The following is a 23,664-nucleotide window of genomic DNA, read 5'->3' on the forward strand; positions in this document are numbered from 1 at the left end:
ATCCTGACTTCAGGTGAAATTATTTTAAGTTTTCTGCATTTAGTATCATGTTGACTATAGTTTGTCATATATAGCCTTTATTATGCCTGGTGTGAGCATAACTATTTCATACCAAAACACAGTTTTTCTTAGGTTTTTATTAAGCCATCAGTGTTGTGGTCAGCATTATTTTTAGAATAAGAACAGTGTTTCAAGTGACTGTTTCTTGTTACTGCTGGCTGAGGCTCTAATGCCGGAGTAGTTTAATGGTGTATAAATAAGAGACCCTAAAATAGGACTGCTTTCATCTTATTTTAATTAGATAATACTATCTGAATATACATGTGTTACTAGGACTGTCTAGCAGAGTAATTAGGTTGGGATGAATATTTTAAAAGCAAATGCCACATAAATATTTGTGGTAATTTTTAAGTACTATGTCTTGATTCTTAGTTTGTATTAAAGGCTTGTGTGGTAATATTAAAGGCTTTTGTGAGCTTGGTACTTGATCAATGAATAAGGTAAGACCTTTTGTTCATTTTTCATTTTTGTTCTTGTACATTACCATTTTAAATATCTAAATTTCTATAGGCCCCTGTTTTGAATGATAGGCTCATATTATTATGATAGGCTCATAATAATAATAATAATAATCAGGGATTATTTCCTCAAACAGGATTCTTTTAGTAATTCTTTGGATCTTTCAAACATCAAGATGTATCTGTGACTATTAACAGTTCATACACCTCATTTTATATGGTGTTTACTTAGACATTTTCTATCTTCTAAACATCAATTGGAAAATCTCCAAGTTTAAGCAATGGCATTTATTTAGGTACATGGGATGTTGATAAGGTGTTTTTTTTGGGGGGTGGGGGAGTGGGACTGGTATTTGAACTCAGGGCTTCATGCTTACAAAGCAGGTGCTCTACCTCTTCAGCCACACCTCCAGTCCATTTTGGTCTGGTTATTTTGGAAATGGGATCTTGGGAATTATTTGCCCTGGTCTGGCCTCAAACTGTGATCCTCATAATCTCAGCCTCATAAGTAGCTGGGATTACAGGCGTGAGCCACTGGCACCTAGCTTGATAAAGTTTTCAAATAGAGTTTTCCAGTAGCCTGAACAAAAATCAGGCCTGCCTGCACTTTTACCCTGATAATAGACTGAAAATGAAATGTGGATATTGATACAGCAAAACAAGCCAAAAGTAGATACATTATGGAAAAGGTTCAAAATAATTCACAAATATCTTACGCTGTCCAGTAACAAACTTTCTGTATGAAACGCCATGTCCAGTCTTAAATGGTACTGTTGTCAAATGCCATTTGGTAATATCAGCTGTCATTAAGGAAAAGAGCAGCACAACCATAACTAAAATGATGTAGCTGGCTGAAAGTTAAGCAAAGTCCTGGCTAATATCGAGGGATGTCCCTATAATAAGACTGCTACAGTAAATGGGTTAATCATGAGTCATGAAAATGAGTTTGAAATATGTGATTAGACTTAAAAAAAATTTTGCTCAAAATGTTTTGGACAATGAGTTTAAAAGGTGTATAGGAAAATCCATTCTGATACCTTAAATTCCTCAATTACGCCAACTCAGTGCTAAATTGAGTTTACTTAACAGTTCATCAAAGAATGCCTGTCTTCCAAAAGCGGGATTTGAGGCCTAATTTGAGTTGTTTGAATTTTTGTCATAAAGTGTTTATAAAGTACACAGTACTATACTTTTTCGTGCTAATTATTTCCAGTTACCAAACTTTGAAATACCCCTTTTTGTTCAACTCCTTCAAGCATGACATACCAAGTTCTCTTTCCATTTTACCATTTGAGTATTCCAAAAGATAACTGAAAACCTAAACTAATGAGGACAAAAGCAATGCAAACTTAAAGTAATTGAAACAGCTATAGTTTTCATGGTGCAGTCCTATCTCTGAAAGCTGATGTTAAAAATCCTTGATTCCACAGCTGTTGTCTTTCATGGCTAAGTTTAAAAAATAAGAGGTAGGAAAAATTAGTACCTATAATTGGCATCTGGAATGAGCATACCAATAAAGTTACTTTCTGACAGTTTAAATATCTTTATCTAGATGTAGATGTCTCTAAATATTTCCAAAATTCATACTTTCCCTAACTCCATTCCTTCTCTCAACTTCTCTCCTTGACACCCTCACTGCCACTTGGACACTCCAAACCGAAATCATCTATGTCCCAACCTATTGAAAACTGATATTCTTCTCTTTGTCCCTTTAGAGTGTCTTCTGATTCCACTCCAATAATAGCTGCTCTTCACTTGCTCCAACTGCTGCAATATTAACTTGTGTTCCTTAACTCCTACATTTCATCCTTTATATTCCCATATGTGAGAGGTTTTGCAGGTGCACAATGAATGTCATTTTTAAGCTAAAATTATTTTGTCACCTAGTGTTCTGTTAAAGGTTTTTTTTTTTTTAACCAACTTACTGATTAACAAAGGTAAGGCATTCCAACTTGTAAACATATGTGTTTTGTACAGAAAACAAAGAATAAGTCATATCTTCTAAAAATAATAAAACTGGAAGAATCAAGCAGCAGTTAACCTTTATGCTTTTAGAGAAGTTTTTGCTCTAGCAGACTATTTTTGTTCAGAAAATCGTTAAGCCAGCCATGGTTGTGCATACCTGTTATCCTAGTTGCTTGACAGGCAGGGGAAGGAGTATTCATAAGTTGGAGGGCAGCCCAGACAAATTTAGGGAGATTGGTATCTCAGAAATAAAAACAAAAGGGCTGGTGGCATAGCTCAAGTGGTAGAAGAGCACTTGTCTAGCATGTGCAAGGCCCTAGGTTTTTTTTCCAGCCCTGGAAAAAAAATTAGCATTAGTTATAGACAAAAAAGACTTGGATTTAACCTAGGGTTTATTTATATAAATGTCATTTAAGGGTTCAAATAAAAAAAACAAGGTTTTAGAATTATTTAACTTAGGTTTTGTAATTTTGATAAGTCACTACAATTAACAAATACATAGAAGTGTAGTAAGTATAGATACATGGGTAGTGTTTTTCACTCTTTCCAATACTTAGTCAACGCAAAACTTTTTTAAAGGATAACTTAAGGCATTTTATGATCAAGGAGAACCTTTAAGTAGCCTCAGTATTTAAAAAAGGATAAATAAAAAGATGTAAAGATACCATTTTTAAGAAGTGTGTAATGTTTTAAACTAGCAGATGTTATGTACTGCATCACTACTGTCTTTGTTCTCAAGTATAGCCAGGGCAGAAGGAAAAAGACATGTATTTTTTCGAAACTACGTAAAACAGCAGAAATGAGTTCTGGTTATGTACATCCTGATTTATGAGACCCTCCCCCCTTTACTTTTTTGCTGTATTGAGGTTTGAACTCAGGCCCTACACCTTGAGCTGTGAGCCTCCTGATTGCTGCCTCCTGAGCTAGGATTATAGGCGTGAGCCACTGGTACCCGGCTTTGGGACCTTTTTTAAAGTAAGACTTGTGGTTAAGGTTGGGTCACAAGCCTAAATGGAGTTCTGTTGAAAAGTTGACAAAATAGAGTGCATATATTTTTAGCTTTTGTGTTAACCAGTTCTTGGCCTCTTCCCATTCACTGAAAAGTTTCTGCCTGGCATTGGGTGTGCTAATATGAATAAGTCACTTTTCATACTGGGGAACACTTTAATAATTAGCGATAAGAAAACATAGTATGAGCAGTTCAAGAAAATGTTGGCTGCTAAATACTAAATACTCATGGTAACATTTGCAGTAGAATTATGTGATAAGCTATTTCCATGAATCCTTGAAGATCAGCAGTTGGAGATAAACCACCAACTTGTGTCAGTTGTAAGAGAAGAGGGAAGAATTGGGGCAGTGACTGATGGATGACAGAACCTCACAATTCCAAATTAGCCAATGGCTGGATGGTGATATGGCTCTAGTGGTAGCGTGCCTGCCTAGCAAGCATGAGGCTCTGAGTTCAAAATCTAGTGCTGCCCTCCACCACTCCCCCCCACCCCCCTAAGAAACCTAAATGAGCTAACAGCCATTCACTAGGAAAGCTGCTGAAAATAAAGGGTTCTACCCTCTTCATAGTGGGTATGAAGTACCCACAGTTAGGATTCGAGTGGTTTAGAGCAGTTTGCCTTGGCAAATTCTCAGAACCAACTTGCCAGATCTAGAGCCCAACACTGAGGAAAAACTACTCTTAAAAAGTAGGAAAGTTGAGCAGGATAGAGAAGGTACAAAAGGAGAGGGCTTGGATCAAGTTGAGGAAAGTGAACACAGCCAAGTAATTTTCAGAAGGCAAGCTGCCTATTTGTGAATACTACTCAACACTACCCACTACTCGACTAGCTCTATAAAGTCAAATGTTTTCCTGGACCATGCCTTATTCAAAAAGTTCAGGAAATCGTAAAGCAAAGATGAGCAATAGAAATATGTCAAATCTCACAAAAGTTTATAAATATGGTGACTGATTTTGTAAATGTAAAATGGAGAGTTGAGGGGAAGGTTTTTAGCAAGGCTTTCATGGATGCATTTGGCCCACTTGGCTACTGAAGTCAGAGCTGATATATTGAGCAATGTTAGTACAGCCAGATGATGAGTGGTTCCCATTTACATTCTGGCCCTGTTACATGCTGTGTTAGGGAAGAACCTGCAAAGGTAGAAGGCTATATAAAGTCATGATTTATTCACTAATGGGGGCAAAATGGAAGGACCAGGAACTTGAAAAAATTGTGATACGGTCAATTCCATGTAGGGTTTCTGATCCATTTGTCTTCCGCTTTTACATTATCTATCACCCATCTACTTTCATCTTTTCCCAGTTCAGATATTGGGCATACCACTTTTACTGTTTGACCATTTACTTAGTCCCAAATTATTCTTGATCATGTTTTCTGCCATCTCATATCCAATTATTTTATTTAGCAAGTGGGTTGAGTGCCCACTATATACCAGTTACATATTTTATATATAGTACTCCCATTATATTGTAAGATCCGAGGATGACAAGGAGTCACCCTACCGATTACTACATTTTCTGAGCTTAGACTGGTGAGAATTAGATTGATTAGCTTAGACTGAGAAGAATCCAGCTGAATGAATAATATTGATGACAGAGAAATTAAAGTCCCCTTTCCTTTCTTGGGCCGCAGTACTGGGGTTTGAACTCAGTGCCTCGTGCCAAGCGCTGTGCCCTTTGAGCAACGACCGCAGCCCTTAGTGCTTTTTTTTGTTTTTGTTTTCCAGATAGGGTCTCTTGCTCACGCCCTGGCCTGGAGCACAATCTTCCTATTTTAAGTTTCCCCCCTTAAACGGGATGACAGGTGCGCATCACCATGTCCAGCTTTTTATCGGTTGAGTTCAGGTCTTGGGAACTTTTTGTTTACTCGTCTTCCAGTCCGGGTCTTGATCTTTGCCTCCCTCTCGAGTAGCTGGGATTACAGGCTTGAGCCACACGGTCCGGCTTCCCCCCATTTTTTTTTTTAAATGTAGATCAAGAAGCAGGCACAGTCATCTAAAGTTACCATGCCATTCCATTGCAGCTCTTGATGGAACGTGAAGAGGAATCTATTGTCGCTTATGAAGCCAGTAACAACCAATAGATTGAAAAACTGGGACATCACCTGTCACGACTTAGTCATCACTTTGCCGTTCTCAGCCTAGGGGAATGTCCAGCCCGTATGTGGTAGCCTGGATAACCAGAAGCCTTTTGTGAAAGAACGAATGAAAAATATCGCAAAGCTACAAACCAATCGAGAGTAAAGCTTAGCTGAAGATAGTCCCTTTAGGCATTTACCAGACGAAGATCACGAATGACCAAAAAATAAACCGCGAATCTGTTCGCGAACAAGCAGGCGAACTTGGGAGGACTGGCCCCTTTGGGTCCGGGTGGAGGAGGCGACGCACTTCCTGCGAAGCGTTGTGGGAGGCAGACCTCCGGATTGCGGGTCTGTCCAGTTTTTGGAACAGGTTAACGTAACCACCTCTTAACTACTCGGGTACTTGAGACCGCTGGAGAAACTGAAAGCGCGTCTTGCGCGTGCGTCACCATCCAGGCGCTCCCTGCCCCGCCCACCAACTTCCTGTCCACTACCATTGGGTGTCTCGCAAGAATCCCGCCCCCCTGAGGGTGAAGAAAAGGCCTTCCAAAAGGCTAACTAGTCTGACATCACTAAGAGACCAATGAGAAGCCACGGTCTTCAGCCTCGCCCAATGGGATACCGCACGGGTCCCGGCCCGCGGAGTTTGATTTTTTTTTGCTCCGGGAAGCGGAAGTGGTGAGCTGTGCAGAGGTACCGGTGGCTCCAGCTGCGTTCTCCAGCACCGCGGGGCTCCGACGCCCAGCCTGCGTCGACTCGTACTCTGCGGTGGGCGCGTAGTTGCTGCCTGTGGCCTACCGTCCTAGGGGTGTGGGCGGACCCGGGCTCGGCTGCTGAGGGCTCTGCACCAGCTCCGGCGCACCCTGCGATTCAGGATTCAGAGACAGGCTTCCATAACGCCCGTCGCCTGCTGTGCCCGTGGAGGCTTCCGACCCAGTCCGGAGGAAGTGAGCAAGGCTATCAGGCCGGGCTTGGAGAGTGTCCCAGAAAGCAAGTGACACGACCGGGCCCGGGTGGCATCTACTAGTCGGGTGGCTGGGTCGCGTGCCCATCGCGCTCGTTTTCAGCTCTAAGATGAGTGCGGAGGCACGGATGGTCCTCCTCCGATTGCGCGAGTGTAGACCTTGAGTCAGGTCCCTGCCTGCTTCAGGGATCAGCTGAGTCCCTTCTCTCGACTTGCCTTCCCGGTGAGGCCCTGGGATCTCAAATATCCCGGAAGACCTTAACGTAACCTAGCAGGTAGTTTGTCACGACCCCCACCCGCACTTGCTTTCTCCCCCTGCTTCCTTCACAATAGTGCTGGCCAGAACGAATTACCTGATGGTGCCATGAAAGGTCTCTCCTAGTTTATTTAATACTTTTGTGGCATTTATTTGGCAAGAGTAATAAATATTTTCTAAAATTTTCTCCAAAGGGACCAAGAAACTGATGATGTGTCCTTGAATTTGCTTCATCAATGTCTCTTATAGTGAATATCTTAAGAGAGATGCTGTCATACTTTGGTGTTCCCATAGACCAGGTAAATATCTTTTAATGGATTTGAATGAACCTACTGTCCTTGTTCTTGGGTTTCATATAAAGATGATTTATATGTAAACGTTTGAGGCAAAATTAATTTCCCCAAAGTGGAGCAAATGCGACTTTGCAGTAGTATAGCTTTGATAGTTTGAGTTAAAAAAAAAAAAAGATTACAATAGTACTAGGAAAACTATTTACCTCCTAGGTCAAATGCCAATAGAAGATGCAAAGGAAGTAAAATATAGACATGACCTTCACAGAATTACATTAATTGCATAGATAAATAAAACTGTTTAAGGTATTTTCTGAACAAGTTTGATGTTTGGGTATGTATAGAATGACAACTTAAAAGCTAAACAAATTCAGAATAAATCTTAGGGAGGGAGAGAGGTTGACCTAGGCCTGAGAAATAGAAGCAATCCAATTTTGTCTATTTACTGAATAGCTACATCAGACAATATTCATGGTTCTGCAGGTGATACAGAGTAGGAATACATGGTTCTTGTGGTCATGATGTTTAAAACATCTATTACATGAATAAGAAACAAATATAACAGTAATATGAGGTTGACTATAAGAATGGCACAAAATAGTTGGACACCAGTGGCTCAAGTATGTAATCCTAGCTTCTTGGAGGCTGAGGTCAAGAACATTGTGGTTTGAGGCCAGCTGAGACAAAATAGTCCCAAGACCCCATCTCAACAAAAAGCTGCGTGTGATGGCACACACCTGTCATCCCAGCTACAGTGGGAAGCCTAAAATAGGAGGATCATGGTCCAGGTCTGCCTAGGCATACAGTGAGACCCTGTCTCAAAAATAACTAGAGCAAAAAGGGTTGGAGGTGTGCCTCAAATGGTAGTGCACCTGCCTAGCAAATGTGAAATACTAAGTTCGAACCCCAGTATTGCCAAAACAAAAAAAGAAAGATGCAGAATAGTATGGGGGCTTAAATAGGGCAGATCATCTCTATTTGGTGGAGTGATTTAGAAGACACTAGTCAAGGGTAATGCTAAGATTTTGCTGAGTAAATTGAAGTATGATGGTACCCAGTTACGAATAGGCAACTTCGTATGAGAAACTAGTTTGAGTACGGAAATAGAGTAAGCCAGAGGTGTTGTGGGAATATACAGATATCCAGCAGACAATTGGATATATGGTTCTACAGGCTAGGAAAGAGGTTCAGATTTGAGAGTTATCTGACTATTTTGATATTTGAAGCCGTGGACTTTATGACTTAATGGAAGGTGTCATTAGGTGTTATTGAAACATTTTAAATTTCAGTAATAGTGAGAGTCAAGAACAAAATAGCAGTTGAAGGTTTATTTATCATTATTGCCCTACTAGTGCCTGTAAGAATTTCTGTAGATGGGGTGTGGGACTGAGTTGGAGTAGTCTGAAGAATCTGAGGAAGGGAAGTGGCATCTACACTATTTAAAAAGTTTGCTTGTGAAAAATTGAAAGAGGCCAGCAACTTGGAGGAGCTGCAGGATTGAATTTTTTTTCTTTTCAAAGACAGAGTTAACCTAAATTTGTAAGCTCTAGGTAAGAAATTTAAGATACAAATGAGAGAGGGTGATTGAGCAGGTGGAGAAGATAGGGAAGCCTAAATAAATAAGCTTTGGAAAGAAGAGGGAGCGTTCTACTTCAAACAATAGAAAAAAAGTGAATGATGGTGGAGAAAGACTTTGGAGAGAAATGAAGTTGAGGTATGTCAAATTGAAGTCTTTGGTTTTCTCAAAGCAGAGGCAAGGTCACATACATATAATAAAGTGGTGGTGTTGGGGACATCAGAGATTGGGAGGTAGCTTTGGGTGACTTGATATAAGTGTAACCTATATGAAGGGATTACAGAATACCCAGCTGATGTCTGTAGAGATGGTTTTTCTAAATGTTGTTTTGTAATTTTTTTTCTCTAGCTAAGAGTGATTGGGATGGTTTATTCATTAGCAATGAATAATAGCGAAAGTATGAGCCATTTTTGAGTGACAGTGAAGCAACCAGAAAAACCCATGCTTGCTATGGAAATCAGTAAAGCCAAAATGAGGGTGCTGGACCAGGAATAGAGGAAGGAGGTGAAGGTGTAAGAATGATGAAGACCATGAGGGGCAAAAAAGGAAAGAGAGGTAGAAGGACTGGAGTTTGTGAGGATGCAAATCACAGAGCAAGAAATGAAGGCATCATGAACATTAACCCGGAGTTGCGTGACTCTGCACCTTCATGGTAGCCTGTAGTTCTTAGCAGGGGTGCACAGGTGAATGGTCTGTAGAGAACATCATTCCTTTTTTGGTGCTGGGGATTGAACATAATACCTTGTGAACTAAGTACACATTCTACCATTGAGTGTAATATACCTTAAATACAAAGATTCTAATGCTAATAATAGGTCTGGGGTTTATTTCCTCCAGGCTGTCCTGTCCAAGATAGTAGCCACCTTTTTTTTTTTTTTTTTTTTGAGACAAGATCTTGCTTTGTAGCAAGGCTGGCATTGAACTTGCAGTCCTCCTGCCTCAGCCCTTTGCGTTCTAGGATTACAGGCGTGTAGCACCATACCCAGTAATTACTAGTTTTTGATTTGGGCCAGAAAGTAGATTTTTAATAGTGGGGAAGGAAGGTAGTTTTTCTGAACAAAGTTCTTCTAGGGTGTTTGGACATTATTAGAAATAGAGCAAAACAAATTGTGGCACTTTCTTTTCTTTCTTATTTTGAGACAGGGTCTCCGTATTTATCTCAGGATTGTCTTGAACTTTTGATCCTCCTGATTCAACCTCCCTAGTGCTGGGATTATAGATGTGCACTGTCACACTTGGTTTGAATTGTGGTACTTTCTTGAAAGATCTTCCTGGAATGTATATCTTTCCACTTTCATATTTTTTATTTTTGGTGGAATTGGGATTTGAACTCAGAGCTTACTGCTTGCAGGGTAGATGCTCTACTACTTTTTGCACTGGTTATTTTGAGATAGGGTCTTCCTTTATGGCTGGGCCTGCCTGAGCCAAGATCCCCCAATTTGTGCTTCCCTGTATAGCTGAAATAACAGGTGTGTACCACTATACCGAGCCATTGGTTAAGATGGGGTCTCTCAAACTCTTTGCCAGGGCTGGTATCAAGTCTTGATTCTCCTGATTTCTGCTTCCCAAGTAGCTAGAATTGCAAGCTTGAGCCACTATGACCTCCTAAAGTTTAATTCTTTGAGGAAGACACTTTCAGAGTATGCCATTCTCGCTGGGCGCCAGAGGCTCACGCCTTGGAAGGTACTTGTAAGGCTGAGATTGGGAGGATCACCATTTGGTGCCAGTCTGAACAAATAGTATGCGAGACCCCGTCTCCAAAATAACCATAGGAAAATGGACTGGTGGTATGGCACAAGTGGGAGCATGCCTGCTTTGCAAGCTTGAAGCCCTAAGTTCAAACTCCAGTTCCACCAAAAAAGAAAAAAAAAACAAACCAGACTATGCATTTCTGTATTTTCATTTTAGAAAATGTGAATACATCTTTTACATTTTTTTTTCTTAAATATATAGACATGCTTAATCAGTTATATTTTTATTTATTTATTTTATTTTTTGGCAGTACTGCTGGACTTTGAACTCAGGGCCTCACTGCACCACTCCTAATCTCTGCCTCTCAAGTAGCTAGGATTATGTGTGAGCCACCAGAACCTGGCTTCAGTTATATTCTAATTAAAGCTTTATTTTTAAATAGGTTTTGCTGATTTGGGAAAATAAATACTATGGATCAGCTCGGAGTATTGTTCGTATTATTGGGAAAATTCTTCCTTTAGAACCTTGTCGAAGACCTAATTTTGAGGTAAGTCAGTTACCAGGCATTGTTTAAGCTCTGTGTGTAAAGTAGTGCTAGGGATATAGAATGGAAGTGCAAAGGAAGAAATGTTTTCTGAAATTCAATAAAACTATTTTTCTGGTGGAAACAAGTCATTTTACACAATTTTTTTTTGTTTCTTTAAATAATTACATTCAAAGATGGTCAGGTGCAGGAACACCTGAGGGGCTTTTCATCTTATTTTCCCATCTTAGTTTAGCTTATCTTGATGGTTTGTGGTAGATGAGAGGGGAGACAACATTGCTAGAAGCTTAGACTATAGAGAAACTTCTCCAGGACTTTCTCTGGCTGACAGGTGCATGTTTTCCTATTGAAGTTCCCTTTTTTCCTTTTCCCTCATTTGGATCGTTACTTAATTCCCTGGGGTGTGGGGCTTGCGTGTTCTCCTGATTCCCTTAAGAGCGCTGACTTTTTTCATTTTTACTTTAGTTGATCCCGCTCTTGAACTCTGCAGAGTCTGGTAACTGTAGACCTGTGGCTCCATCTTTTGCTGATGTTTTGTATGTGGTGAATGACGAAGAAGCCTGTTACCTGAGATGTCGGTAATTTCCTCTGCCTACCTTGGGAAATGGGTAGATCCATAACCCAAATTCTTGTATGTGCTGAAGCTTGGGTACACTGATGGAGCTTTCTGGTTCTCACTGTCTCTGGCGTGCTGTGTCCTATTAACACCTTCCTAATAGGAATGACTGAGGCTTCCTGTTTTTAGCCAGTTTTTCGCAATGCACATTTAAATCTAACACCAGGCCTAGGAGGGACTGATTATTAAAGTTGTATCAGAGTCATGAAGTCTGTTCTGTTTTCTGTATTAGCAACAATAGAAATGCTAGAGTTATGCCACTCGGCCCTGTGGCTGTGGGTTCACATCTGTGGATTCGAACAGCCGTGTATCAAAATTATTTTTTAAAAATTCCAGAAAGTTTCCAAAAGCAAAAACTGAAGTTGCAGTGCTCCAAGTACTACACTGAGTACATGAGAACAAATGATGTTAGGCATTGGATTAGGTACCCTGAGCAGTCTAGAGAGGAGAATGGGCGTAGCTTAGATGCGAATATGGCACAAATTTTATGTAAGGACCGTGAGCATCCCTGGGTTTGGTGTCTGCAGGGGTCCTGGAACCAATCCGCTATAGATACTGAGGGAGGACTGTTTTCACAACTGGATGTATTACCCCTGTGGTGTACTAACTTACATATTAGTGTATTGAAACATAGGCTGTAAGCACGATGAGTGTCAGTTATTCAAAGATTCTGGCTAGACTTATGTCAGACTGGTTTATCAATTTTCAAAAAGTTAGAATAACATAAACTTACCCCTAACATAATCCTGAATCTAAGTCTCTTTACTACTTCATACACATTTCTTTTTGCAGAACTGGGACTTAAACCCAGGGCTTCACTCTTGCTAGTGCTCTACCACTTGAGCTATGCACTCAGCCCTTTTCCTTTTAGTTTAGGGATTTCTTTTTTGGCAGTACTGAGTTTTGAACTCATGGCCTTGCATTTGCTAGGCAGGCACTCTACCAATAGATTCTAGCTTCTAGCCCCTTTAGTTTGTTTTTGAGATAGGGCTCCCTGACTTTGCCTGGCCTAGCCTTGATCTTTCAGTCCTGCTTCCACTTCCCAAGTAACTGAGGTTACAGGTGTATACCACCACGCTTGGATCCCGTATTTATTTTGTATGATGTTAGAGATCAAGTTCCTGCATATGGTAGGGAAGTACTCTACTGCTAAGCTATATCCTAGCCTCTGTCTTGTTCTCTTTTGCTCTTCATGAAAGAGCTTATTTTTCTTTTGGTTGAAAATTTCTCTCTCTCTGTTTCTTCCTTCTACCCACAGAAATGACGTATGGAGAAATGAAGAAGAAAAAATTGAATTTTTCCATCCTTCGCAACTAGTTTGGGAGCCACTGTCACCTGCTGTAAGACAGAACAAAACAGTGGAAAATTCTCTGCCTGTGAGTGAAGCTGCAATTAAAAAAATAGCTGCCCTTGAAGATGAGCTGGCCTTTCTTCGCTCTCAGATTGCTGCAATTGTGCAAGTGAAGGAACTGAGAAACAGAACAAATTCTGGTAGGTAGTGTACTCGTTTTTTGTTCCAGTTACATTATACTTGTCTTATATTCAAGTCAGCGTCATTCTGGATAGGAACTCTGCACAACATTAAATATATCATAAAAGGATGTTGGATGTATAAAATTATCCTATCTGATGCTCATTTAGAAGAAATGAATAGTGAAATAAATGTACAGTGAGGGGATGGCTTTGATTTACAGAAGAGCTAGCTATATACCAAAGATGGTATTTTTGTATTGAAATTTCATGACTTCTAAGTAAGCTTTTCTAGTTTTTCAGAAAAGAATTGGAGATTCTGGTCTTCATCTGAAAGACAGAGTAGGTCTCAGGCCAGGTATATTTGTAGTCTTTAGTTTTTGCTGCTATTCTTCACCAAGTTCAATGAATAATATTTTCTAGATGATTCTTTTCTGAGTTTTTAGCAATGTACTTGCTTTAAACATGAATTAAGGAATTAAGAACTTTTCCCTTCAGATTTGGTTGTAAATGACTGTGTGTGAATTTGGTTGCTAAAAAAAATTACACATACTCACCATATATAACATATATGTGTAAATACATATATAGACCCATTTTATTTGTATAGTGTGTGTATACAACATGCATTCATAACAGTTTACATGTAAGTAAATCACATAATACTGTATAGATTGTACTGTAGACACAAGCAGTTAATACAGTTGTGTATAAATGCCGTTTTTTTCTGAAGCTCATGATTCTTCAGGAGCAGATTTGTGATGAAAAAGTTAAATGCTCTGCTCACCATTGCTCATTTCTCCAGCCTCATAGACCAGATGTATCAGCTTAAGTGCTTCTGACTACAAGTTGTTGATCATGTTTTGCTTCAGCCTTTTAAAGTGGAGAATGGATTCAGATTGTGTATGAATTTCTGGAAAAACACTTTGTTTTCTCTTTAAAATGCATCCTGATCATTCCTAATTGCATTGAACATGAATGTGCAGTATACCTTGACCTCACAGAAGTTACTAAGCTGGGGATGGATTCTCTTTCCCGACTACCATATAACTATTTTATCAGCATTACAGAAATTGTTCTGGGTTTGATTTTGTTGGAGTTATACATTATGTTAGAGAGAATTTTGCCTGTTTTTTCAACAGAGTTCTTTGTTTTTAGATTCCTTTGACACGAATGAGGAGCCCAGCGGTATGAGACAAGCGCCCCCACCAGGGGCTGCTCCGCTGAGTGTGGAACCAGATGAGTTGCCAAGATCGGTGCTTTCTCCTCCTCCTCCTCCACCTCTTCCTCCTCAGTTTTCTTCTCTTCAGCCTCAGTGTTTTCCTCCCATACAACCAGGATCTACTGATATTTGTGGCTCCCATAATCCAGCAGCTGAAATGACAGAGCAGCAAGTGGTTAGTAAGACCACTTGTAATCATTCACAGAGTCAGAGGAATGATGGTATTCCGAACATGCTGGATGTTCTAAAGGACATGAATAAGGTTAAGCTTCGGGTTGTTGAACGGTATGTTGTCATAATTTGGGAAAGAAACTAAAATTTTGTCAATGATATTTTAAAAAAAATTCTGTTCATGAAAGTTGAAGCATATATTTTATTTCTTACTCCTCTTCATCTCTGCTGACCCTTCCCAGAGATAATAATTTTCAGTTCTTTTTGACTATTTTTCCTGTTGTCTTACTTTTGCTGTTTCTTGGCATTTTAATTATACTTCCTATTGTTGAAGAATAGGAATACAGTAGTTCCCCTTATCCACTGTTTAGCTTTCCATGGCTCCATGGTCAACCGTGGTTTGAAGATATTAAATGGAAAATTCCAGAAATAAACAGAATTCTTAAATTTTAAATTATGTGCTATTCTGAGTAGCATGATGCACTAGCAGGCATATAATGAAGACTTACTGAATTGAATGACCAAATGGTTTTCTTTTCATGAGCTCTAGTCTTTTTTAAAGTTATAAAGTATTTTTAATTCTTCTGCCCACTGGAAAATTAGAAATTAAGGTTTTCACATAGTGATTCTGAAGAATACCATGTTGTAGCAAGGGTGTAGTAGAGCCCCAACCCATGTGGTCTCTCGTTTTTCTGATTCTGAATTCTCTGTGCCTCCTCCATTCCTTATTTCAAGGCAAAAATCTCTTGGAAACTGATTAGAGTTTACTATATTGTACTTATATTCCTGCTGTGTTTGTCAGCAAGGAGCTAAAATTTCATCAAAAGTTTAAATTACTCAATTTTTTAAAATAGGTCACCTGGTGGTAGACCCATTCATAAGAGGAAAAGACAGAGTTCACAGTGGGATCCAGTGTCATTAATATCACATGCGCTTAAGCAGAAATTTGCATTTCAAGAAGATGATTCCTTTGACAAAGAAGATCGATCTTGGGAGTCTTCTCCATTTTCTAGTCCAGAAACTTCAAGGGTGAGCTCTGATAATATGGCATTACACTTCTTGTTGATGTATTTTTCCTGTTGATTTTCCATGCTCATTTTCACTGTTAGCTTATTATAAAATAAAGCACTTGGTTTGAGAAATACACATGTGTAAGTATATATGGTTAGTACTAGACAGGTGCTAAGCTGATGTTGCTGTCTGCAGTATGAACTGGGTATCTGAAACTTCAAGAGGACCACAGAAAAGCTGTGCAGTGGATTCATTTGGCCATATTGCATAGGAATAGTCCAGGAATTTTTTGCAATCGATATAAAGACTATGGATGATTTAGTTGAATAGAATATTAACTCTGTTTTAAAAAAGCAAATGGGATCACAGTTATCTTTAATGACAACATCACTGAGTGCTCAAAAAAGATACATCTTGGTGGTGTTTTTCAATCCTGTAATTTAATTGAGGTCACACATAAATAACCTTGAGCACAAGAGAGGAGTGTGGTGGGGGGAAACATCAGGTGAAAGCCCTGAGGAGTGACCTCCTGCAGAGGGGAGACTGGGAAACTGACATGCACACGGCTACTCGAAGCATATAGCAGGAGGCAGTGGTGGGGGTTGTCCTGCTCCCACTGTGTGTGTGGGCTGTACCTGATGCTTATTACGTTGACTCAGAAAATTGTACTCTATTAACTGCTTATGATGCTAAAAAGTGTGTAGTTCATTTTACAATTACTACCATTGAAAACACAAATGTGTCTAAAGTAAATGTTTAATTCTTACAGTTGCATAGCACTCTGTAACTCGCAAGGTAAAATTGGCCCTCTGATCTGTGGGTTCTGTGTCTGTGGTTTCAACCAACCATGATAGAAACATATTAGAGAAAACTGCATTTGTGCTGAGCATGTAGGCATTTTTTTCATGTCATTATTCCTTAAACAATAGACCATTTACACTGTAGTAGGTATTATGAGTAATCTAGAGATGATTTAAAATATCTAGGAGGCTAGGTGGAGGTTGTATACAAGTACCATTTTGTGTAAGGAACTTGCACATCTGTGCCCTTTGGTCTTGCTGTGGAGCTCTGGAACAAACCTTCCAGGGAGCTTAGGGTGACTGGTTTTGCTTACTCATCTTGTTTGATTTTTCCAGCAATATCAAAAAAAGGGTGAATATTACTTGTTTTATATTTGAGGAAAATGAGCCTCATAGCACCCATAATCCATGTAAGGAGTAGAGCAGAGGCTAGAACTTGGTTATTAAAATTCTAGGATGTTTGAAAACACTCAGTTATCTAAGAAATTAATTTAGGTGGAACGCACTATGTCCTAGTGCTAGTGGATCAGTGGGCTGTTTCTGGTTGTCATGTGCTATTTCCTGTTTGCTCAAAGCCTCTTAGCATTTTTTTTCAACCATGGGTATTTTAGAGGGAGAATCATCACTTTTTATATATTTTATAGTACCTAGTTTTGGGCTGGACCCAGGTACTCAAGTTGTAGTTGACTGGGGTTTCACTCCTCTGTGATTTGAATATGGGTACTGGTTCCCTCAAAGTCTGGGTATAAAGGCTTGTCTGCAGAGTGATACAACTGGGAGGTGCTGCGGTCTTGTGGGAGGTCCTCAGTTACTGGGGCAAGCCCTTGGAGGGAACTGTGGGATCCCAGCCCTTCCTATCTCTTCTTTTGCTCCACCATGCCCCTACTGCCTTTTAGTGCTCCTCTCGCCAGAGGCCCAAATTGATGTGGCTGTTGATCTTGGACCGAAGCCTCTAGAACCACAAGCCAAAACAAGCCTTTCCTCATTATAAGCTAATTACCTTAGGTATTTCATTGTAGTATCACAAAACTGATTAACACACATTCTGTGTGGCTGAGAGTCTTTGTTCACTTTTGTGTCCTCAGCTCTGAGCACAGGGCCTGACTCATTTCATTGTTTGCTGTTGAGTGAATTAAGCCTGAAAGGGTCATCTGCTTATTGTCTTGCCATTTTTTTTTTTTTACATTTGAATAATTTCTTTTTCCTTTATTTCAGTTTGGACAGTGATCTAAGGGAAGAACTGGTAAACACAAAAACTATATATACCCTTGGAAGGAGAGATGCGGAAATGTGCTGGCATATCTTTCTCTGCCTTTCAGAGGATCACGTCCTCTGTTTGTGAGGTGGATGAAGCCTGTGTTCTGGGATCCAGTACCCAGGCCTGGAAGACCCTTCAGAAAACCTATCTCTGATTGTGGAAGATCCAGCCGTTTACTGGCTGCTGAGGATTTTGGTCTGTGGATTTTCACCCCCATGTATGTTAGTGTTATTGAAAGCCAAATACATACTTCAATAAGTTTTAAAACAATTGTGCCTTCCTAATTTAAGTGCCTTTGAATTTTTTTCAAAGTTGGTAATGATCTAGGTTAGTTGGCCTCCAGCAAGTTGGAGATTTTCAAAGAGGATAAAAATTGTTATTTTTTAAATTAAGATAATAATAGTTTTAATCATATAGGTTTGAGCTTCCTAAAACTTCTTTCTGAGATAATTTATTCTTAAAAATAGATTTTAAATTTAACTCTTCAGTGCTACAGCAGAAGTAGAATCTTCCTTTCAAGTTCTGCCCACACTTGCTGTGCAAATATGGATGCTTGATGTTTGTTTCCTGTGTTCCTTTCTGCATTTATGCTCTGCTCCTTTGTAAATGGATTGTATAATAAATGTGTCTTTTGAATTTGGTTGTTTTGTAGTAATTCAAAGGCATGTTTTCTAACCATTTTGTGAAGGCTGACCTTTTTTTGTGTGAGAGAGTTCTGTAGGTAGTTTTTTGGGTGACACAAATGAAAAATACCTAATTTGCAATAGCTATTCTGTTCCTCTTCACCCACACACTAACAGGTGAGAATTTCCGTTCTCTTTACATATTTCAGACTGTGCAACAGCCAGGGAGGCCAGTAGCCAGTTCAGTGCCCTCAGCACCCATCCATTTCACCAGGAACTTTGCTTTCAGGAAAGTCCAGGTTGTACACAGTTGTTTTGTCACTGTGACAGAGGATTGATTGCCTGGCCCCACCTCAGTTTCCAACCCCTTTCTCCCTGCACTGTCAGGCAGCAGTCATGACCATGGGGAAGAGGCTGTGAGCTACAGAGATGCAAACCCTGCCATTGCTGAGCTGTTGAACCAAAACTAGCATGAGCAAGCTCCAGGCTGCTACTTGTGAGAAAGATGCCAGTGGGTTTTCTGTTGCTTGTAGCCAGAAGCACTGGGAATGGTAAAGCAGGCATAGCAGTGTGATTTGGGTGCCCCACCTGCAGTTCCTGTTGAGGTGGTCTGATCTCTTATTGATAGTTCTTGCTGTTCTAGCTCCTAAACATTTTCCTCACCCCTGTCTTTTCTTTGTCCTCTTAATAGGAATTTTTCTCTCAAATAACTGCTTTTTGTTCCCTGAAGTAGGCTGAATTTTGGTTTTTAGTGTCCTTGTTCAAAATGTGTAGCCAACATCTCCCTGGCAGCCACCAGAAACCTTTGGAGGGTACCATCCTCTGTCAATGTGAAATGCTTCCTGACAGACCTCCAGTTGATACTTTTCTGTTTTACTTCAGAATTTTCTGCCCTTTAAAAAATTCTTTTTGACATTCATTACAGAAATTGAAAAATGTACCCTAAAATTCATTTGGAAACACAAGAGGACCGTGAATAGCCAAGGCAACACTCAGCAAAAAGAGCAATGCTGGAGGTATCTCAATACCCAACTCAAACTATACTACAAAGCCATAGCAATAAAAACAGCATGGTATTGGCACAAAAACAGACACGGGTCCTCACAGAAGAGAGGACCCGGATATGAATCCACACAACTATGCCCACCTTATTTTTGACAAAGGCACTAAAAATATACAATGGAGAAAAGACAGCCTCTTCAACAAATGTTGCTGGGAAAAGTGTTTATCTGTCTGCAAAAAACTGAAACCAGATCCATGTTTATCACCCTGTACTAATACCAACTCAAAATGGATCAAGGACCTTAATATCAGACTGAAACTGTGAAGTTGGCACAGGAAAGAGCAGGAAGCACTCTGGAAGTAATAGGTGTAGGCAAGGACTTCCTCAATAGAACCCCAGCAGCTCAACAACTAAGAGAAAGTATGGACAAATGGAACTTTGTAAAATTAAAAAGCTTCTGCACAACAAAAGAAATGGTCTCTAAACTGAAGAGAGCACCCAAAGAGTGGGAGAAAATATTTGCCAGCTATATATCAGACAAAGGACTGGTAACCAGAATATATAGGGAGCTCAAAAAACTAAACTTTCCCAAAACCAATGAACCAATAAAGAAATGGGCAACTGAACTAAAAGAACTTTTTCAAAAGAAGAAATTCAAATGGCCAAAAAACACATGAAAAAATGCTCACCATCTCTAGCCATAAAGGAAATGCAAATCAAAACCACACTAAGATTCTACCTCACCCCTGTTAGAATAGCCATCATCAAAAACACCACCACCAACAGGTGTTGGCGAGGATGCGGGGAAAAAGGAACCCTCATACACTGCTGATGGGAATGCAAGCTGGTGCAACCACTCTGGAAAAAAATTTGGAGACTTCTTAAAAATCTAAACATAGATCTGCCGTATGATCCAGCAACCCCACTCCTGGGGACATACCCAAAGGAATGCGACACAGGTTACTGCAGAGGCATCTGCACACCCATGTTTATTGCAGTGCTATTCACAATAGCCAAGTTGTGGAAACAGCCAATATGCCCCACTACTGACGAATGGATTAAGAAAATGTACTTGTAATGGACTTAATTCACCCATCAAAAGACACCATTTGACAAAATGGATTAAAAAAGAAGATCCAACAATTTGTTGCTTACAGGAGACTCATCTCACCAACAGAAATAAGCATATGCTTAGGATGAAAGGCTGGAAGGAGATTTACCAAGCCAATGGCCCCCGAAAACAAGCAGGAGTAGCAATACTTATCTCTGACAAAGTAGACTTCAAACCTACCTTGATCAAACGAGATAAAGAAGGACATTCCATACTAATAAAAGGGGAAATAGACCAAAAGGGAATAATAATCATCAATCTGTACGCACCCAATGTCAACGCACCCAATTTCATCAAACATACCCTGAAAGACCTAAAAGCATATATAAACGCCAACACAGTGGTTGTGGGAGACTTTAACACTCCATTATCAATAGATAGGTCATCCAAACAAAAACTCAATAAAGAAATCCAAGATCTAAAATATGCAATGGATCAAGTGGACCTAGTAGATGTCTAAAGAACATTTCATCCAACCTCTACACAATATACATTCTTCTCAGCAGCCCATGGAACCTTCTCCAAAATAGATCATATCCTAGGGCACAAAGCAAGCCTCAGCAAATATAAGAAAATAGAAATAATACTGTGCATACTATCTGACCACAATGCAGTAAAAGTAGAACTCAACAACAAAAGTAAAGACAAAAAACATGCAAACAGCTGGAAACTAAATAACTCATTACTTAATGAAGAATGGATCATCGATGCAATAAAAGAAGAAATCAAAAAGTTCCGGGAAGTCAATGAAAATGAAAGCACAACCTACCGGAACCTATGGGACACAGCTAAGGCAGTCTTGAGAGGAAAGTTTATAGCCATGAGTGCATATATTAAAAAGATTGAAAGATCCCAAATCAATGACCTAATGATACATCTCAAACTCCTAGAAAAACAAGAACAAGCAAATCCCAAAACAAATAGAAGGAGAGAAATAATAAAAATAAGAGCTGAAATCAACGAAATAGAAACCAAAAAAACCATACAAAGAATTAATGAAACAAAAAGTTGGTTCTTTGAAAAAATAAACAAGATCGATAGACCCCTGGCAAACCTGACTAAAATGAGGAGAGAAAAAACCCAAATTAGTAGAATTAGGAATGCAAAAAGGGAGATAACAACAAACACCATGGAAGTCCAGGAAATCATCAGAGACTACTTTGAGAACCTATATTCAAATACATTTGAAAATCTAGAGGAAATGGACAGATTTCTAGATACATATGATCATCCAAAACTGAACCAAGAGGAAATTAATCACCTGAATAGACCTATAACACAAAATGAAATTGAAGCAGCAATCAAGAGTCTCCCCAAAAAGAAAAGTCCAGGACCTGATGGATTCTCTGCTGAATTCTATCAGACCTTTAAAGAACTAATACCAACCCTCCTTAAACTGTTCCACGAAATAGAAAGGGAAGGAAAACTGCCAAACACATTTTATGAAGCCAGTATTACACTTATCCCAAAACCAGGCAAAGACACCTCCAAAAAGGAGAACTATAGGCCAATCTCCTTAATGAACATTGATGCAAAAATCCTCAACAAAATAATGGCAAACTGAATTCAGCAACACATCAAAAAGATTATTCACCACGACCAAGTAGGCTTCATCCCAGGGATGCAGGGGTGGTTCAACATACGAAAATCAATAAACGTAATAAACCACATTAACAGAAGCAAAGACAAAAACCACTTGATCATCTCAATAGATGCAGAAAAAGCCTTTGATAAGATCCAACATCATTTCATGATAAAAGCTCTAAGAAAACTAGGAATAGAAGGAAAGTTCCTCAACATTATAAAAGCTATATATGACAAACCTACAGCCAGCATTATACTTAATGGAGAAAAATTAAAACCATTCCCTCTAAAATCAGGAACCAGACAAGGATGCCCACTATCTCCACTCCTATTCAACATAGTACTGGAATTCCTAGCCAGACCAATTAGGCAAGAAGAAGGAATAAAAGGAATACAAATAGGTAAAGAAACTGTCAAAATATCCCTATTTGCAGACGACATGATCCTATACCTTAAAGACCCAAAAAACTCTACTCAGAAGCTTCTAAACATCATCAATAGCTATAGCAAGGTAGCAGGATATAAAATCAACATAGAAAAATCATTAGCATTTCTATACACTAACAATGAGCAAACGGAAAAAGAATGTATGAAAACAATTCCATTTACAATAGCCTCAAAAAAATCAAATACCTAGGTGTAAACCTAACAAAAGATGTGAAAGACCTCTACAAGGAAAACTATACACTTCTGAAGAAAGAGATTGAGGAAGACGATAGAAAGTGGAGAGATCTCCCATGCTCATGGATTGGTAGAATCAACATAGTAAAAATGTCGATACTCCCCAAAGTAATCTACATGTTTAATGCAATTCCCATCAAAATTCCAATGACATTCATTAAAGAGATTGAAAAATCTACTGTGAAATTTATACGGAAACACAAGAGGCCATGAATAGCCAAGGCAATACTCAGTCAAAAGAACAATGCAGGAGGTATCACAATACCTGACTTCAAACTATATTACAAAGCAATAACAATAAAAACAGCATGGTACTGGCACAAAAACAGACATGAAGACCAGTGGAACAGAATAGAGGATCCAGATATGAAGCCACAGAACTATGAGCAACTTATCTTTGACAAAGGAGCTAAAAATATACGATGGAGAAATAGCAGCCTCTTCAACAAAAACTGCTGGGAAAACTGGTTAGCAGTCTGCAAAAAACTGAAACTAGATCCATGTATATCACCCTATACCAAGATTAACTCAAAATGGATCAAGGATCTTAATATCAGACCCCAAACTCTTAAGTTGATACAAGAAAGAGTAGGAAATACTCTGGAGTTAGTAGGTATAGGTAAGAACTTTCTCAATGAAACCCCAGCAGCACAGCAACTAAGAGATAGCATAGATAAATGGGACCTCATAAAAGTAAAAAGCTTCTGTTCATCAAAAGAAATGGTCTCTAAACTGAAGAGAACACCCACAGAGTGGGAGAAAATATTTGCCAACTATACATCAGACAAAGGACTGATAACCAGAATATACAGGGAACTTAAAAAACTAAATTCTCCCAAAACTAATGAACCAATAAAGAAATGGGCACGTGAGCTAAACAGAACTTTCTCAAAAGAAGAAATTCAAATGGCCAGAAAACACATGAAAAAATGCTCACCATCTCTAGCAATAAAGGAAATGCAAATTAAAACCACGCTAAGATTCCACCTCACCCCTGTTAGAATAGCCATCATCAGCAACACCACCACCAACAGGTGTTGGCGAGGATGCGGGGAAAAAGGAACCCTCTTACACTGTTGGTGGGAATGTAGACTAGTACAACCACTCTGGAAAAAAATTTGGAGGCTACTTAAAAAGCTAGACATCAATCTACCATTTGATCCAGCAATACCACTCTTGGGGATATACCCAAAAGACTGTTACTCCAGAGGCACCTGCAC

General features: G+C 39.3%; 1 protein-coding gene across 1 annotated transcript; it reads left to right on the forward strand.

Annotated features, from left to right (window-relative positions):
- The first annotated feature begins 612 nt into the window (after positions 1–612).
- Positions 613–18,117, forward strand: Mtfr2 (mitochondrial fission regulator 2). Its single transcript, XM_074073863.1, has 8 exons — positions 613–6,519; positions 6,987–7,091; positions 10,793–10,897; positions 11,360–11,472; positions 12,769–13,001; positions 14,139–14,487; positions 15,228–15,402; positions 17,400–18,117. The coding sequence occupies exons 2-8, from the start codon at positions 7,029–7,031 to the stop codon at positions 17,409–17,411; spliced, it is 1,050 nt and encodes a 349-aa protein (XP_073929964.1). The 5' UTR covers positions 613–6,519; positions 6,987–7,028; the 3' UTR covers positions 17,412–18,117.
- Positions 18,118–23,664: the final 5,547 nt, after the last annotated feature.

Source organism: Castor canadensis, chromosome 1 (assembly GCF_047511655.1).
Source record: "Castor canadensis chromosome 1, mCasCan1.hap1v2, whole genome shotgun sequence".
Taxonomy (NCBI): domain Eukaryota; kingdom Metazoa; phylum Chordata; class Mammalia; order Rodentia; family Castoridae; genus Castor; species Castor canadensis.

What these genes read in the sequence shown, in the direction of transcription:
- Mtfr2 (XM_074073863.1), top strand. Translation starts at nt 7,029, where the DNA reads ATGTCTCTTATAGTGAATATCTTAAGAGAGATGCTGTCATACTTTGGT. An exon ending in GTCGAAGACCTAATTTTGAG is followed by an intron (nt 10,898 to 11,359) that starts GTAAGTCAGTTA and finishes TTTTTACTTTAG; the next exon opens with TTGATCCCGCTCTTGAACTC. An exon ending in AAGCTTCGGGTTGTTGAACG is followed by an intron (nt 14,488 to 15,227) that starts GTATGTTGTCAT and finishes TTTTTAAAATAG; the next exon opens with GTCACCTGGTGGTAGACCCA.